The sequence below is a fragment of the Gekko japonicus genome, unplaced genomic scaffold (assembly GCF_001447785.1).
Source record: "Gekko japonicus isolate JY-2015 unplaced genomic scaffold, Gekko_japonicus_V1.1 scaffold637, whole genome shotgun sequence".
Lineage (NCBI taxonomy): Eukaryota > Metazoa > Chordata > Lepidosauria > Squamata > Gekkonidae > Gekko > Gekko japonicus.
Window position 1 is genome coordinate 207,421 of NW_015172573.1, and position 18,560 is coordinate 225,980.

At 46.0% G+C, this 18,560-nt stretch overlaps 2 protein-coding genes across 2 annotated transcripts in view; both read right to left on the minus strand.

Annotated features, from left to right (window-relative positions):
- Positions 1–1,068: 1,068 nt before the first annotated feature.
- On the minus strand, positions 1,069–9,483 carry PFDN5 (prefoldin subunit 5). The gene is made up of 6 exons (XM_015421370.1): positions 9,366–9,483; positions 6,748–6,850; positions 4,588–4,619; positions 2,669–2,743; positions 1,363–1,468; positions 1,069–1,251 (listed from the first exon to the last, which is right to left on the minus strand). Exons 1-6 carry the CDS (start codon positions 9,435–9,437, stop codon positions 1,172–1,174), a joined length of 468 nt encoding a protein of 155 aa, XP_015276856.1. The 5' UTR covers positions 9,438–9,483; the 3' UTR covers positions 1,069–1,171.
- A 3,747-nt stretch (positions 9,484–13,230) lies between these two features.
- The window catches only part of ESPL1 (extra spindle pole bodies like 1, separase), a 59,802-nt gene continuing 54,472 nt past the window's right edge, over positions 13,231–18,560 (minus strand). The window contains exons 29-30 of the mRNA XM_015421373.1: positions 15,113–15,271; positions 13,231–13,432 (exon numbers count right to left, since the gene is read on the minus strand). Coding sequence (XP_015276859.1) covers positions 13,231–13,432; positions 15,113–15,271 — 361 coding nt within the window. The remainder of the gene's footprint in view (positions 13,433–15,112; positions 15,272–18,560) is intronic.

An 18,560-nucleotide genomic window follows, 5' to 3' on the forward strand; every position in this document is an offset into this window, starting at 1 on the left:
CGCACAGACAACAGCGCACAGTAAGATAAGGCAAGAGGCCGAGAGAGAAGGATATACTAAGGAAACTTCTGTAACCCAGTGCAAGGAGGCAACATCAGGGGAAGGCCTTTGCCTTGTTCTTGACCCTCCGGAGATGGCCACTGTAAGAAACAGGATGCTGGGCTATATGGACCACTAGTCGGATCCAGCAGGGCTCTTCTTGTGTTCTTATGAGGAAGCAAACAGAAACTGACCTTCAAAGATCTTGCAGGAAACTAAATGGAAGAACTGAAGTCTGTAAGTCACAGAATTTGGTTGCAGAAACCGCTGTGGATCCAGTTGGTATACTTTAGGCTCTCCAGCGCGCAGAGAGTACACTAACAATGAAAGCTTAAGCACATTTCCTATGGCATGAGCCTCATTAACGTCTGTGGAATTTACTTATAGGCAGCGCTCCCTCTAAGCTGTGGAGTCTTGTGAGCAAAAATTCTACTTTGTGAGCTACTGTCGCGAAAGCTGTGAGCGAGCAATTTGGCTACTGCATAAATTAGTCTGCTCTGGAGCCATCCTTCCTGAGCTAAGACAACAATGTGTGAGCCGGAGGCTAAAAATCTGTGAGCGAGCTCGCACTAACTCAGCTTAGAGGGAACACTGCACAGGTAAAGCAGCTTAGGAGCATGAGGCTACCCAGCAAATTTGCTATTAACACAAAGAGGATCTAGAACAGTCCTCCATCCCATAGTGCTCTCTCGACTACATCTAATGCTGCATGAGCTGGCCACCCCCATAACCCAGTTCCTTATATTCACCACTCGAATTTCTGGAAATCACCCAATTGTGCCAGTCAAACCATGAACATAACTCGGTCTATAATCCCCACCTGTTTATTTTGTACAATTCCATTTTCAAGTTTCCCCAAGGGGACTAAAATTGAGAACCAACCCACGTTACAGCCAGAAATACAACACCCATCCAAAGAGCTACTTGAAAGCCTGTTGCATTGAGTGGATGTGGTCCTGGTGATGTTAACCCCAGAAAAGCTTTGAATACTAGAATTCCACTGGTGTTCAAGCAACAAACCCCCCCCCCTCCACTCTCTGCAGGGGTAGTTGGAGTGCTCCTCCCTGAGGGGTTATTTCACAAAATGATGAACCGTAAAGTGCACGGGGGCACACGTATGGCTCAGTGCTCACTAGGCCTTCGCTGCCGTTGTCTGGGAAGCCCCCACTGCTGTCAGTTGCTGGATCTTCTGGCTCATCATCTCCACCACAGCTGCAAAAGATGAAATGAGAGTCAGTCAAGAACTCTTTCCAGCCGCTGTTGCAATGACCAGAGGACAGTATCGCCAGGTCTAAGTAGGTCCCTGCCTTCGGGGGCCCCCACCTTGCTTCATTGCGTGTTTCTCCTGCAGTGCCGGTTGTATCTTCTCCATCTGTTTTGTCAGGAAATCGATCTTCCTCTTGAAGAAGTCTCTGGCATTTTCCACAGACTGTGGAGATCAAAGAAACCATGACGACCCACAGGTAGCACCAAAACGAGGTCCCTAATTGAGGAATGCTGAGCCGGAGCCCAGCCTCAAGTAAAACAACATATTCATCACCGCTTCAGCCCTTAAGCTCCCCAGCATAGTCAGTTCAGGTGTCCTTACACAGTCCTTTGTACATCAGTAGAGTCTAATATGTGGGGGTGTATGACCCCAAGGTCCCCCCAAGAGTTATCCTGGCTTCCCTAGAAGCTCTGTCATGGAACTCTCAACTTTAATTTGAATTCTCATGTGTGTAAAGTGTCATCAAATTGCAGCTGATTTACAGCAGCCCCAGCAATGGGCTTCCAAGGCAAGTGAGAAGCTGAGGTGATTTGCCATGACCTTTCTTTGCAGGGCCTTCCTTGGTGGTCTCCCTTCCAAGGACTGACCCTGCTTAGCTTCTGAAATCTGACTACACCGTGCTGCCTTCCTTCCCAATTTGAATTTTACTGTAAGCAGATTTCAGTTAGAACTTCATTCATCTCCATGGAAGCCGCTTCCTACAAAGCCCACCACCTGTCCCACCACTATCCTGCTTCCTGATGTACACAAGGTCGGATACGATTCCCTAGGCACTCCCACTAGCAGCAAGAATCTCTAGTGCAAAAGGCTGGGTTCCCGGTTGTGCAGTGGCAGGGGAAAGCACTCTGTACCTTCTCAATGGTATTGTCTCTGTCTTTTTTGTTTTGTTAACATGGCTGCATTAAATTAGGACTAGAAGGGCCCACTGGTACAAGGAATATAAAAGTATTACAAAGGCAGCTTTGGAGAAGAAACAGGCTTGGTATGGGGCTGATCTCAGTTCACTGTCTAATCAGAAGGTCTTAGGCTAAAGAGCTTTCTGGCATCAAACTAGAAACTGTAGAGCACCCAGGAGGACCCAGGAGAACTGTCTCCAGGCTGAACCTCTTGGTACCCAAACAGTATCCATAGTTAAGAGGTGGCTAGGAATAGTAGTGTAGTAGTCTCTCGTCCACCTCTCCCCCCTCCAAGAATATGGCTGTAGTTCAGCAGTGAGACTGCAGCTCGAGTTCACACAAAAACCAACCGAGGATCGGACTGTGACAGGCCACAACGTTACACCGAGTTACATCATGCATTGCTGCTTCCTTAGCAGCTAGCCGAATGCCAGTTTCATGCAAAGCTGAAACAAGAGTGTCTTACCTTTTCTACATAGTAACCAGTCCCCACGTCTATTAGTACCTGACCAACGTCAGAGAGCTTTCCGGGGACATACATCTGTAGGTGAGGGTTAAGGAAATGCACAAGAACCAGAGAGAGAAGTCACACGGGAAGGGAAGAATTAAGTTTCTGGATCAAGGACGAAGCAACCCACTGACTGCAGAATAGTTAAGCTTTGAAGAAGCAGACACACACACACACACGTTTTAAAGAATAAGTATTAGCCAAGCCTAGAAAGTATCGTAATAGATTTTAAGCACTGTTGAGTTGTCCAATAATGTCTTACAGATACATCGATACACCCAGAGAAGACTTCAGGTAATCCATGTGTCCTCCACAATGCACAGCGCTTTCAATGGAAGAAAAATGAAAAACATGTTTCTAGCCCTGAAAGTCAGAAAACAAGGCGACACGTGTGTGTAGGGATAGGCACGAACTGCATTTCTGCAGTTCGGTTCATGGCTGAACCACAAACCCATATGAACAGGAAGTCTGGTTCGCGAAGCAACTTGCTTCATATTGGATCATGAGCCATTTAAAATTTAAATCCCTGCTTTCTGCTCCCTACTGCTTTTTGCATGGAGCAAAAAGCAGGGGGCCATTTAAACCAAACAGCTGAGTGGCAGGGAGGTTTGGTTTAAAACCACTGCTTCCTGCTTCCCGTGAAAAGCCCGTTTCTGCTCTTCACAAACCACCATAAACTGCATCAAAACTCATGAAAGTTCATGGCGGTTCTTTGCTTAGCGAACACTGCTCCACAAACTGGCCAAAATGAATGACGAACTTTAATTCATCAGCTGATTCATTCCCCTCCCTACGTGTGTGTGCCCTATGCAAATGCTGACTTATCTGGGCTCCTATTCTCTCTACTGGACCACAAATCCATGTCAAAGCTCTTCCATTTCTGGACACCCCCCCCCAAAAAAAAAAAGTGTGTGTGTGGGTCATGCAGGTCCCAGTTAGGCAGATGTGCAACATTCAGAGGTCATTTCGGGGGGGATCGTGGGGGATCGCAGTTCCCCCGGGTGAGGTACGGGGGGCGGGGCACATGACGAAGCCCCGCCCCCTGCTTCCGGCCGCCCCACTTCCGGCCCTCATTCAGCCAGGAGGAGGCAGGAGAAGAGGGAGGGTAAGTTGCTTCCTCCCTGCCTCTCCCCACCCCTGCCTGCCTGGAGCCAGGGAGGGCCTTCGTGGGGCTTCCTTGCACTCCCGCCGGCCTTGCAGGTCCACTGCCGGGCCCCCTCATGGGGCTCGGCAGTGGAGCTGCAAGGCCGCCGGTGGCGGCCGGGACCGTTGGGGGTGGGGTGTGTGACCTTATGACACACTTCCGGTGATGTCAGGGGGTGTGGCATATGCTAATGAGTTATGCTAATGAGTTCCCCTAGCTCTTTTTCTACGAAACGACCACTGGCAACATTCACCCTGAGCAAATCATGTGGCAGGAGGAGGCAGAATATATGAGCTACAGCAAGAAGAACAGGCAGTTTTTCCGTTTGCAAAAAATACCCACGCCTTTGGAAACATTCCTTATGTGCTACTGTATCTCCACAAATACTGCTCAGCCAATGTCTATTGTTTCCTCAATGCAAGCTGAGCTAAAGGGGTACTCCACAGCTGCCTAACCTTATCCTCTCTGTCTTAAAACCATAACATTTTAAAGCCTTTTTGGTACAATCCCCCCCCCACATACATAAACAACATGGACTTGAGGCAATGCAAACAGGGCAGGGTTGAGCCTTGCAATGGTTTCTAACGAAGTCTTCTCTCTGCATGGTTCCAGGTAATGGGCTGCATATCAACCACAGTATCAAATTGGCGGAGGGGCCAGTGACAGAGGAGAAAGTTCAGCATGGATAAGTTCGCAGCCCTCTCATCATACTGCCCCCTTGTGGCAAGGATACTGAACTGGAGAGTGGGACAAGGAGCTCTTTACCTAATGAGACAAAAAGAGAAGGCCTTCATTGCACATTACTATTGTACATCAGCATCCCTTCCATTGTACGTAACTATTCCTTATATAAAAGCCTGGGGTTACCAGTGGTCTTGGGGGGGGGGAATGTCCTGCCCCTTTAACAGAGGCTTAATGGGAAATTATTTACCCCATTTCCATTAAGAGATTCAACTGCCCATTTCCACACATAAAAAGAGCAAGACTTTTTTTTCCCTCTTGGTTACTGGCAACCCTACACACAAACAGACAGCCTGCACAAAAGGTGTTTAAAATAGCAATTTTTAAACTCACAGGGACTGGGCTAGAGCTCCTTCTAGGCTTGTTTCACGGCAGTACCTAAGGCGCTTCCACACACGCTGAATTAAGCACTTTCAATCCACTTTGCAATGGGATTTTACTGTGTTAAATGGCAATATCCCCATGCAAACAAGTGCTGAAGTGTATCGAAAGGTGGTTAAAAGCACATTCTTCAGCATATGTGAAAGCACTTTGTAAGATAGCAGCCCTCAAACTTGTTGAGCCTGCAGGCACTTTTGGAAGATGGAGAAAGGGTAGCTGGCACAACAACAAAATGCCTGCTGCCCAGGGTGGAAGGGAAGAGCTAATACTGACTGTAACGGTACCTCTCTCTTATTTCGTGTGCTTAGGTGTGATGTAGTTTTAGATTTCTTGCTGTTTCTTTCTCTCACTCAAAGTATCTATTGCTGCAACCAGGGATTTAATTCCACCTTTCCCACAGTATTGTGCCCAAGCTCTAAGGCGCCTTCATTGGACTATGTGGTTATGAGGATGAGGCTCTTACAATTTAAACAGCTTATGACTCTGTGTTAACAATAAACAAGATAAAAGTTTATTGGTAAAAGAAGTGTATTGGTGACAAGATGTTTTGTGAAGTTGCTTAGTAGAATCTTTCCCTTTTACTCAGGTCTCTGTCAGCTTTTCCCCTCTGACTATATTAGATTTTGCCTAATATGCCCCCTTGAGTACTTTTCTTTCTCCTATAGAATCTTAATACCTTTCACAGCACTTCTATATGATTCTAATTAGAAGACTAATTCTCAGACTCTGTGTAGATTGACCACAACTGACAGCTGCTGACTTCAGACTTCAAACTGCACACTCTGCCTTCTCTCTCTCCACACACACTTTCCTAGCTCCGCCCACACACTCTCAGTCACCAACCAATCACCTCACTCACTCTTCTCCCTCTTTCATCACCTTGTTCTTCTGACACTTACCAACCATTTAAAGAAACACACACACATAACTTGAAATCATTACACTGACCCTTACAGATGTTTCTTAGATAAAGTTCCAAATTAACAGCTTTTGTAAAAGGTCAAGAAAACTTTCAGGCAGAAGTGTTATTGCTTCAGTTTACAAGGTATTTGTCCAGTTGAAATACACTGTGGTTGGTTGTAAATCTTCATGGGATCAAGGACTCTGATAGGGAAAATCCAGTTGAAGCCAATACTAAGGCATTCACAAGCCGGTGTACAACGGATTTCACTTGGAGGGGCAAGTATTCCATATGTGAAAGCTGGAAGGACAGTGGGTGATGACCAGAGATGTCAGGCTATGGGGAGCTTTGGGGGCACAGCAAGGGGGTGTGAACAGAATGTCGCAAGATGCATCCACATCAAATCCGGCCAAAACCCCAGATGTGGCATCAGCTGACACTCTGGAAATGAAAGTTTTCAGAGAGTTACCTGATGCTCTGATGTCACATCTGAGTTTTTGGCTGGATGACGTCAATGCATTATGCAACGTCATTTCCATCCCCCATTGTTCTCCCACTGGCTCACAGGCCAGAAGCAGGTGGGAGGACCCAGGCAGTGGGAGAACACCCTCCAGAGCAGGACAAATGGCATGCCCGATTTAAAGTTCTAGGATGCTGGATTCCTTCCCCATATCCATTACTAGTTATATCTGTGCCAAGTCCAAAAATAGTCCAAAAGGAGGCTAAGATTGTCATCCATGAAAACCAGAGTTATTCATACACGCTCATTCTTAGACTCTGAAGTTTTTGTGCTGTAACCTCCTTTTATTTCCCCTTTTTGGAACACCAGCACACACACTCCCATTTTAAATATTAAAAGGTGTCACTTGCCTTCATTACTTTTATTCAAAACAGTCAGACAGTCCTTTGCTTCTACGTATTTTGTCTGTACCACCTTCAGCTGAGCAATGGATGAAGAAAGGAACTCCACTTCCTGCACAGAGATGTAAAAAACCCACAGATTCAGCCTATATCAGAGACTATACATCAAACAGGGATTCTAAACCACTGCCAGGTAACTGGATTGCTACCAGGGGGCACTATGCCACATGCACTACAGTAAAACTGATTAAATGAAAAAGCATCGACAGCTTTGTACGACATCATGATCATACTGAGGAGCTGCACAGCAAGAAAACAGATGGAACTATCAGGCTGCAAACAGCTGCACTGCAAAGATTTGTTTAGGTTTATGTGTGGGGAGCACTGAGCGAAATGGAATTATTCTAACAGAACAGAATCTGCAGATGCCTTATTTTCCTGTAGCATCACAAACCCAGCCAAGATCACACAGGCAAAAAAAGAACAAACAAAAAGACTTAACTAAAAACACGCATGCATTTTTGGAAGGTTGTGGTGGCTCCTTTAGAGTAAAAAGCTCTGCCCGTACCGAGATAGGACATCAAAGTCACTCACAGGCTTCCTCCGAAGCCTGTTTGTGCCAATCTCAACTGCCTCTGGGGTCTTGCAGCTTGCTAGACTCCCCCCCTGCCTGGGGAGGGTTGCGTTGGGCTAATCAATAGCCCAAACTGTCGAAAGGAGCCTTCGTCCACTCCAAGCACTTTTGGAGTGCGTCAAACCTCCATTTTAGCCCGACCGGAAGCCCAGGGATGGGGCTTTTAAACAAGGAGAAATTCAACAGGTACAGCCTCCCTCTCCCAACACAGAGAAACAGCAGTATCAAAGTTCTGTTTGTTATAGGCACCATAGCTTCTTAACAGATCAGAAGATGCCTTGCAGATCATGGACTGAGCCTGGTTGTGTATTTGGGGTGGTGGTGGTACAGAAGAGCACCTGATTAGCAGAGGGTTCATCTGGTTGTACCTACTGCAGTTGGACAGAATCTAACAAACTACTAGAACTTTTTAGCAAAACAGGGAACAGTCACCCCTGCTTCCTCTGACATGGGGCTGCTTCTTGGTAGTATACCCATATGTCTTGCATACAAGGCCTCAGGTTCAATCCCTAAGGCCGTCAATCCTGTCAAAGGATCCCAGGTGTTGGGAAAAACCTTTCTCTGCTTCAGACCCTGCAGAGCTACTACCCCATAATACTCCAGACTTAGCTATATGAAGAAGAAGAAGAGATTGGATTTATACCCTGCCCTTCACTACCCAAATGTGTCTCAGAGCGGCTTACAAACTCCTTTCCCTTCCCCTCCCCACAACAGAGGGGTAGGTGGGGCTGAGAGAGCTCTTGACAGAAACTGCTCTTTTTCAAGAACAGCTGTGCCAGAACTATGGCTTGCCCAAGGTCATCCAGCCAGGTGCAAGTGGAGGAGTGGGGAATCAAACCCAGTTCTCCCAGATTAGAGTCCGCGCACTTAACCACTACGCCAAACTAGCCCGTGACAGCTTCTTAAGTCCTGTCCACATGTTACAGTAAATCCATAGAACATGTTGCCTTGTACATGTATTCCTCTGTTTGTAAAGAAACAGCCAACATGCGTTCACTTTACAAATGAAACCAGGGACCAGTGCCCGATAAATGTGGGATTTCCATCACCCGTCCAGCTAAGGTTGTCAGGTCCCCCCCACCCCCCGGTCACCGTCAGGGAGTGGTGGGGCAGGGTTGCCAGATCAAGGTGGGGAAGCGCCTGGAGATTTGAGGATGGAGCCTGGGAAGGACAGGGACGTCAACAGGGTAGAGTGCCATACAGTCAACACTCCAAAACATCAATTTTCTCCAGGAGTTCTGCTATCTGTAGTCTGGAGATGAGCTCTAATTCCAGGGGATCCCAAAGGTCCCACCTGGAGGCTGGCGTCCCTACATTCAGCTGTACATGAACTGAAGGTAACATAGAAGAACAGACTGGATTTATACTGCGCCCTTCACTACCCGAAGGAGTCTCAGAGCGGTTTACAATCTTCTTTCCCTTCCCCTCCCCACAACAGACACCCTGCGAGGTAGGTGGGCCTGAGAGAGCTCTCTCGAGGACGGCTTGTGAGAGAACAGCTCTGGAACAATCTGTAACTGACACAAGGTCACACCAGCAGCTGCACGTGGAGGAGTGGGGAATCAAACCCGGTATTCCCAGATTAGAGTCCGCGCTCCTAACCCCTACACCAAACTGGCATACACCCAACAGGAATATAAAGAGAAACCAACTGAACCCTGCGCGCAGTTTTACGTGTGTTCACTGTAACTTGTGAACATGGCTTTAGTGGCATGAGGCTGCAACTCAGCCTACAGAGATTGCACGTTAATCGCAGCAACCCCCCTTTGTGGAAGAGGGCGGACGCGAAATTCTCGGCTCCTCCTTCGTGTTCAGCCCCCCGAGAAGACCGGGGCTAAACACCCCCCCCCGAAACTTCAGCTCAGCCCCCAAGACCCGGCTGGCAGGCAGGCGGGGTTAACCAGGTTCCCCACCATTCCACGGTCGCCGTTCATACTCTTCCCGGGGGGAAAGGAGGCAGGAAAGGAAAGGCGAGCGGGTCAGCCTCCCTCACCTGGTCTAGCTGGCTCTTCAGCACCTCCAGCTGAGGCAGGGACAGCTCCGAGATGTTGACTTGCTGCGCCATCTTGGCTGAGGGAGAGAGGGGAAAAAAGAGGCCTTTCCTTCGCCCGCCACAGCGGTTCAAAGGCACCGGTGCCCTCTCTAGGCAGTAACGTCTATGGTCGATCTGCCATTGTGACGTGCGGCGAGACTCCGCCCACTTCCCTGTGTTGGGGAGAGCGCGCGCGCAGAGATCGAGGGAAGCGAGCGTTGCGAACGGCCTCACATGTCCGGTTGAGATCGGAAGGCATGTCGGCGCTTAAACGACTGCAAGGAGCGGGGAGGGCTTTTGCTTTGGTGGCTGCGCTGTGAAATGGACTTGTTTGTCCCAGGTTGAGCGCAGGGGCACAAATTATTTTGCTAATTTCTTTGCTGTTTCCCAGGTTACAGATGCAGCCAGCTCCACTAACGCATTGAGAAATACCGGTAGTTCTATGCAGGATCCAGACAAGATCGGCCGCTAAATTTATTTTTCCTTCAAAGTATTGTAGAGAAATTTGTACCTGTGGGTCTTGTTTTTATTTTGCTCTAAAATTGTATATTCTGTATCGACCATTTATGCCAGTAAAGGCTACCTTGTACTTGTTGTACACATCGTTTATGAACCACTTTATACTCTGCCACTGACTAACAGGTTTGACTTGGTGGGTGCACTTAGCACTTCCATGGTGCATATGTTAAGTGCCTTTGATGATTCTAATCACAGTAACTGAAATCAATCATGATATTCACTTTGGTTCATTGCTTAAATGCTGACAGGCAGTAACTGACTTTGCTTGTTCTTGCCAGTTGTAACCGCGTATGCCTCTGATGTCAGTTTGCTTGCGTTAGCTGAAGAACACTGCATGATGTACTAATATGTGTTACAATTAGATACTTTTTAGAAATTCACAGCCTAGGAAGAAGAAAGCCTATTGTTCAAATGAAGAAGGTATATTTTTGCCTGGGAAAAACCAACCCCCAGGTTGGATTCCCAATCAGAATGGTGTGATGGATATGTGACAAACTTTGATGGAACCAATAATTGTGATTTATTTCTAACTGTCATAGGGGGTATAAAACCCTATGTTCCCCATTATTTTTCCTTCTCCCCCCTCCCTCCCGTCCGCCCTTAACAAAAAAAAAAATCTAACCTGAGTTCTAAAGAACCCCAGAATTGGGACATACTAAAACTAAGGACAGCGGTTGCCCATAGGGAATGCATGAGTGCCCATAGAGGGGATAGTGCAGTACATAATTGCCAGTAGAGAATCCAAAATTGCCGATAGAGAATCCATGACTGCCCATAGAGAATAATGGAGAGGTAGCTTGCCCACAGGGGATAATGGAGTACATAATTGCCACTCCTTAGAGAGGGTGGGCACACCAACTCCCCTGTGGGAGGGTGTTAGCTGTCGGTTGGGTCGTCCTGCTCCAGGATCGGAAGGCGGTAGAAACTACTCGGCTACAAGAAAAATCCCTGCAGTGGGATGCTCCGGCCAGGCGGTGGCAGTGTGGCGATACCACATACGGGTCCTGAAGCCCCAATGTCATCAAGCCGGTCGACACAGCCGTTCGGGACATGACTGATCCAAGCCAGAGACGTTTCCACGTGCAGTTACGGCGTGTGCAATTAAAAATGAATTATATGTTGTCTTTCCTATTCCCTATGAAACATTGTTAGTCCCCTGTCTAAAAGTGTAACTGTAAATCACTTTGAGCCCACTCGTGGGGAAAGCGATTAATCGAAAGCATCATTATTATTATTATGACTGCCCATAAGGAATAATAGAGAAAACGCTTGCCCATAGGGGATAATGGAGTACATAATTGCCAACAGAGAAACCATTTTGGAGCCTAAGAATTAAAAAACTTATGGCGGGGGGAGGGAAACGTTCCCCCGCCTCCCTGAGCCCCGGGGTGGTGGCCTTGGATTCCTAGGGGCAAATTCCACCTCTCGCGTTATGGCTGCCTCCGGTGCTGGTGGGCGGGGCAAGAAATTGCCAATAGAGAATCCATGATTGCCCATAGGGAATAACGGAGAGCAGAGCACACCTGACCATAGGGTATAATGGAGTCCACGAGTAGGAATAAGGTTTTGTTGTTGTTGTTCAGTCACACAGTCGAGTCCGACTCTTCGCGACCCCATGGATCAGATCACACCAGGCCTTCCGGTCTTCCACCGTCCTCTGAAGTTTGCTCAATTTCATGTTCGTTGCATCTATGACACTGTCTAACCATCTCATCCTTTGCCGTCCCCGTCTTCTTTGATCTTCAATCTTTCCCAGCATCAGGGTCTTCTCCAGTGAGTGCTCCCTTCTCATTTGGTGGCTACCAAATTTAGTACTACTGTGTACTAAAGCAGAGATGACTTAATTCTAACCCAAGTACATTTAGAAGTCTGTTCAGTTCTATGATCCTTTGCAATCTAATGCAAAAGCTTCCTGATCAAGAGTTGCAAACTGTAGACTAAAAGGTAACTCCTTGGAGTAAATTCCTCAGAGAACAGTCCAGCTGCTTTGTGGGTAGCATAATGGCAATGCAGCTACTGTGCCTATTCTCTGCAGTCCTGCTGCTGTTCCTGTATTCAAGGTTGTCTGTATTTCATCCTGATGGAGATTAAGAGCATGGAAGGGGTTGGTGTGAGCTGGTTGTGACCAGTGTTCCCTCCATGCTGAGTTAGTGTGAGCTGGCTCACAGTTTTTTAGCCTCCAGCTCACACATTTTTGTCTTAGCTCAGGAAGGATGGCTCCAGAGAAAAGTAATTTATGCAGTAGCCAAATTGCTGGCTCACAACTTTAATGCCAGTAGCTCACAAAGTAGAGTGTTTGCTCACAAGACTCCATGGCTTAGAGGGAACATTGGTTGTGACTTGACAGCATGTTCTTCGAAGAGGAAAATGGTGTGAAACACTCCCTATTTAAAAAAAACAAAACACTCCAAGCCTATTGTTAGGCTAGTCTGTCACAATGGGTTTTAAAAGGTTAAGTGATTGATCTCTTTCACCTACCTCTCTTGTTTCAGAGACAGGCAGGTATTAACCACATCCTGAAGGTCAAGAAACATGTGTTGAGAAAACAAAAGTTTAGCTGCAAGAAGTGAATTCTGTTCCCAATGCCCTGCGTGTTGTGGAAGCACAGCACATCTACACATGCGAACACCTTGAGTGTTCCAATGTCCTGCTTCAGCTTCATTCTCTCGTCCTGTTCCGAAGTCAATTTCTTGTGCGATATAATGGGTACCAGACTGGGAATGTTTACTCCACTGCCAACCTGCATGTCCTTCCAAGTCTGGGGAAGCTTTGAGACCCACAATGCCCTGGACATTTGCACATCAGACAAGCCTAAAGGGAAGATTTAAAGACAGAATAAAAGCTGGGTAGCTAGGCAAGTGGATACAGATCTGATATGGTATCTCTTCCACCACGCAGGGCAAGATCTCTGGTTCATGCTCCAAGATCAGAACTGTTGCTGTTAAAGAAATCCACAAGTTAAAACGTAATAATTTTCACCTTTATTTAGATTTTCAAACATTGACACACAAAACAGATTTAATAACTTACTGTATAATCTCTGGGAAATGCAATTCATATGCTGTACAAACGTTGCACGTTCCAAGAACGGCGGCTGGGTTAAAAACACTTCCCCCCGTAAAAGGGTAACACAAGCCTTCCATGGAAGACATAACAAGGCAGAAATTGAAGAGAGACATCCGTTTGCAGAAGCCAAACATTTATCCTCTCTCCAGCAGCTATTGGCATTTTTAAAGGCAGTTTTAAACTTAGGGACAGTGCATTCATATCCATCATAAAACCAAGCACTGCACTCTTCTCATGTTTCCTACTGCAGAGAGACCGGCAAGCCATAGGCTACAGGAGCAGCTCCAATCATGTATTTGAGTTTGGGAGCTTGGCGGGACTGTATGAGATAGTGGAGCAGAGGCGCTCCAGACCCTGCCTTGAGCCAATTCTTCAGAAGTGCCGCCATGTAGCGATCGATGTCTCGGTCCGTCACATCCCACAGGTTTCCCAGAGCGAGGGGACTGGAAGACAAGGTGGGAAGAGACCTAAAGTTAGCCACCAAGTAGACCCTTCTTAAAAAACAGTCCTGGATGTGGCAGTGGTGGTTGTTCTAACATGACATGAAGTTTCCCGAATCTGGTTTGTTCAGCGAGAACTACATAATATTTCTGCAACCTTGCTACCCTTTTCGTTGGGATGTTTGAGAAAGTCATTTTTCCTCGGTAGACTGCAAGTTACTGAATTTTTGCCCAATTACATTTTAGCGGCGAGACAAATCCTCATTGAAAGCCCATCAGCAGCCCTGCTCTGAGCCAAGGACAAGTGTCTTGTCTTCAGAGTCAAAGATTAAGCAAGATTAACCTTCCCCATAAAAACTGAAAGGGGCCAAAGGGCCATCAAGCTCAGCCTTTCACCGCAGTGGCCAATGCTCCCTCTAAGCTTTTGAATCTTCTGAGCAAAAATTCTACTTTGTGAACTACTGGCATTAGAGTTGTGAGTGAGCAATTTGGCTACTTCATAAATTAGTTTGCTCTGGAGCCACCTTTCCTGAGCTAAGACAAAAATGTGTGAGCCAGAGGCTAAAAAACTGTGAGCTAGCTCACACTAACTCATCTTATAGGGAACACTGGCAGTGGCCTCCCACTAGCCCTTCCCCATCATCATGCAAGCTACAACCGGATTAACTGCAGGAAAAGTGCTTGCCAGGCTAGATAGCTGGATGTATTTGTACAAACTAGTCAGGCTACACCCACATACTGGTCACTAGCTGATCACACCTGCCAAGACTTCCAGGATAAGAAAATCAGGTAGCTGAGCTTGGGACTAGTTTTGAGCTTTGTATGCCTCTCTGTAAGAAGTGGAGTCCCTTTCACCCATTGCTCAGCTGAAAGTGACAGACAAAATATGTGGAAGCAAAAGACTGTTCTGACTGTACTGAATGAAAGCGATGGAGGCAAGTGACAACTTTTTAATTTACAAACGGATGGCCTGGGTATGTACGCATGTGTTCCGAAAAGGGAAAATCAAAATGGGTTACAGCAATGAAAATGTAAAGCAAGCAAACAAACAGCCAGCCAAATGTAATAGTGACAATGTGGGATTTCTTTGGTCTTCTTGCATGGGAGGCATCATACATTATAATGTTTTGACCTCCTTTTACTCATTTCAACACATCGCAAAATGGGGATACTTGGGGCAGAATGTTTAGCTGTGGGTTAAAACCAAGGCACGTTTCTTACACTCAAAAAGGATACAGGTAGGATTTTTTTGATCAGCAGTCAGGACTGGGGGGGGGGGGGGGGGGGGGGAGGCATCTTCCTTGTCATAATGGGAGGTCCGGATTTGTAACACTCTTCCTTCCACTTTGGCTTTGACCAGGGCTCTGTTTAGGCAATGGGGATACTCCTGGGATTCCCCCAGTTCTATCATTACATCCGTATTCCCTTTTGTGGGGCATCCCTCTGCGCGTACATGGATTGGTCTGTGTGTCCATGCTGCACACGACCTCCCTGCTCTGAACAGGCCAGGAGAACGGAACCATCCCACATGGCGGGGGAGCTTAGTGTCTCAAGTGACTTCAGCCCCTCTTGTGGCACACCAGTTACGGAACCCTAACCTCACTCCTAGGAATGAGGGCAACGGATCACACTGATCTGCAGTCCTAGAGAGGCAGCCAATGGAGTTACTTGCAGCTCACTCACCACCCTGCCAGGATGAACTTGAGGATGACGCCAGTTCCTTCCAAGTTGCCCTGCACCGCCAGAGCGGCGCTACTGCAGCCAAAGAGCAGAGCCACAGCCCTGCAGTCCACCTTCAGGATGGAGTCCATGAAACGGGCACCTGCGCCATGCCCAGCATAGCTACAGAGAGGGAAAAACAACTGCGATAAATCAAGAACAAAAAAACGCAGCATCAAAGCTAAAGCAGAAGCTTGCGCTCCATGTGAGCACTTCCTCATTGGGAACTGGAAACCTGAGATCAGAGACCGTCACGCTCTGTGAAGTGGCTTCCATCTCCAGGGAAAGATGGTCACCAGCCCACCATGACCAACTTTACTCATATATATATATATTCATTACCAGCCAAAGGAACAAGGGCTGCTTGAAATTACCCCATACATATGCCTCTCCGGAAGAAAATCAGCCCAGTGTGGTATACAGGTTAGAGAGCAGAGATCTGGGAGTTGCAGGTTTGATTCCCTACTCTGCCATGGACTCGCTGGGTGACCTTGGGCCAGTCACATATATACACACAGCCTAACCCACCTGGGACTTACGTACGGCTTCTAATCTGGGTACATGCACAAGAAATAGTAATGCTAACAAATGTATAGAACGTTTTTAGAGTGGAGTTTCCTTTAAAAAAACCAAGGAGACATATTAGAAGTCACATGAAAGAGGGTAAGAAGGAGAGGCTATTCCCCTCAAAGTTTCCTGTGAACCCAAGTTGCCATTCCTTTGTGAAATTTAGTTTTCATACAGCAAGTGAGTGGGATTTTAGGTGATAAGGGTATCCTTAAGTCCCTCCTTCTGCTCTTCACCACACCTCTTTTGGAGCTTCCTGAAGCAGCTGACAGGGCCTTATTAGGGAGTCGTCTCAGCTGGAAAACTGTGGTTCAAAAGTAGTACTGTACACAGACAAGTGCCAGAGAGAATTCACTGCCACAACCCTTAGCAATGGCTGCTTGCTTAGAGGGCTTTCGAAGGAAACTGGACAAATTTACTACGTGGTGTAGTGGTTACAGCACCCTTACTCTTGGAAACTCTCATTGAATCAATGCAGAAAATGAAACCTACAATATTTTGTTTATAAATACCTGATATTGGTTAATAAATATGATATGCAGAGTTAATAACTTTAGACTTCAATAAAGAACATTTCCCTTTCTTTTATGTTATTGTGCAATATTAATCTCAATAAGACTTACAACTTGGTAATCAGTAAAAAGTTATCACATACGTTTTAAATCATAAATATAATGTCATAAACACATTCAGTAACATCAAATACCAATAGAATATGACTATAAATCATATATTGGTAACTTCACTTCAGCTACCTTTACTGACAGGATTAATTTTTTAAGTAGGGCTTTCTGGCATTAATTCATGCTTGATATTAGCTCTCTCAAATATTTAGATTTCCTGTGAATACCATTATCAAGTACCTAAGTAAGAAAACTATAAATCTTGGTTAGGTACTTACTCTTCAGCAACCTGTATATAAGAATTAAATTTTAAACTATATTTCCTAAAATTTATTCTCAATGTTAGCTCTCTGAATTATTTGAATTTCTGGTAACACTATTATTACAATACCATTAAAAAGTAATTTCCCTTACAGTCAGTGGGTACAATTATCCCGAACTCCCTCTATAGCCTCAGGTAACTTATGACTTCAAATAATAACTAGTTGTGATTTTTTTCTGCTTTCTTTACCTGGACAATTAATATTTAAATTGTGTTACCTTGTACTAATGCCAGTTTAATATTTTCATTCTCAGTTGTTTTCCTGTCTCCCTATATATATATATATTCATTACCAGCCAAAGGAACAAGGGCTGCTTGAAATTACCCCATACATATGCCTCTCCGGAAGAAAATGAGCCCAGTGTGGTATACAGGTTAGAGAGCAGAGATCTGGGAGTTGCAGGTTTGATTCCCTACTCTGCCATGGACTCGCTGGGTGACCTTGGGCCAGTCACATATATACACACAGCCTAATATGTGTATAAATATACACTTTTAACCATAAAGCTAATAGATTAAAAAACGCTTCATGTTACTAAAAAATAACATTAACAGTTTTCCATTTTCTTTAACTTGAGTTCAGTAGCAGTGTCACAGTTCCAGTAGGATCTTTAGAAATATTATCAAGCCGCTTCAGTATTTCCCTCTTCCTCAGTTGCTAAATCAATTCCCAACGTTGCTAGCAGCCTTTTTCCAGAGTCATAATCTGTGGCCTGATGAAGAGCACCGTTCTTGTATACTTGTATATTCAAAGCCTGGCTCCATCGGAATTTTATGTGTGCCTTAAACAGTTTAGTGGCAATTAGTTTAAGGGAACGTCGTTTCTCAAGCGTCTCTACGGAGAGGTCTAATAACACGATTATCTTCCCATCTTTGTATGGCAGGGCTCCCTGAGCTCTTGCCTCCCTCAGTATTTTATCTCGCGTAGAGGAATACAAAAATTGCGCCATTATGTCCCTTGGGCGGTTTCTACGGGCTGATGCTAAAGGGCCCAGCCTTTGTGCCTTTAATATAATTGGGGCTTTCCCTTCATCCAAATTCAAGACTTTGGCCAGCCATAAGGATAAACTTGACACCACAGCGCCTTTTTAGTAAGACTGGGTAAAGTGTCTACCTGTTGGCATTGTAATTCACAGGACACATCCTTTAAACATATGTTTTGGGCGAGTCCAGTCATTCAGTCTTTCTGGGAAGATGTTATTATCTCAGTTTTGTCTTAGAGTATTCACTGATTTTTGAGGACACTTCTGTATTTTTAAACTATTTGCTTGCCTCCTGAAGACTGATGGTCAAAGAAAAGAGACCCTCCATACCCTTACTATGGTTGAAAGCGATTTAAGCAGATCATCTTTTAAATCGCATAAGTCTTTTTTCGTAATTGGTGAGTTCGGCTCCGGCGATCTGTCCCGGGGTTCACTCGCTTTCTCGGCCGCCATGTTTACGCGGTCTCGTTCTTGAGTAACGGTCAAGGCAGTTGCAGCGTCCCTGGTGAAGTACGCTCGTACCGATTTGTTTTGAGTTGAGTTTTTCGATGTTCTTCCTTTAGGAGGTTTTCCCATAACTTTCCCTGGTGTTTTTTAGGGAAATGTTCCGATTTTCGTGGTTTTTGGGAGGTTTAGGCTGGGAGCTCTAGTTAAGTGCGTCCGCCATCTCCTAGCGTCGCTCCGCCCCTCCTTTTGAGGACACTTCCGTATTTTTAAACTATTTGCTTGCCTCCTGAAGACTGATGGTCAAAGAAAAGAGACCCTCCATACCCTTACTATTGCTAAAATACTTATATTACAACAATGGAGAGATAAATGCCCAATGACCTCTGTGTCCTGCTTGCAGGCCTTCCAGGGGCACCAGGTTGACCCACTGTGGAAAGCAGAATACTGGACAAAACAGACTTTTGGTCCAA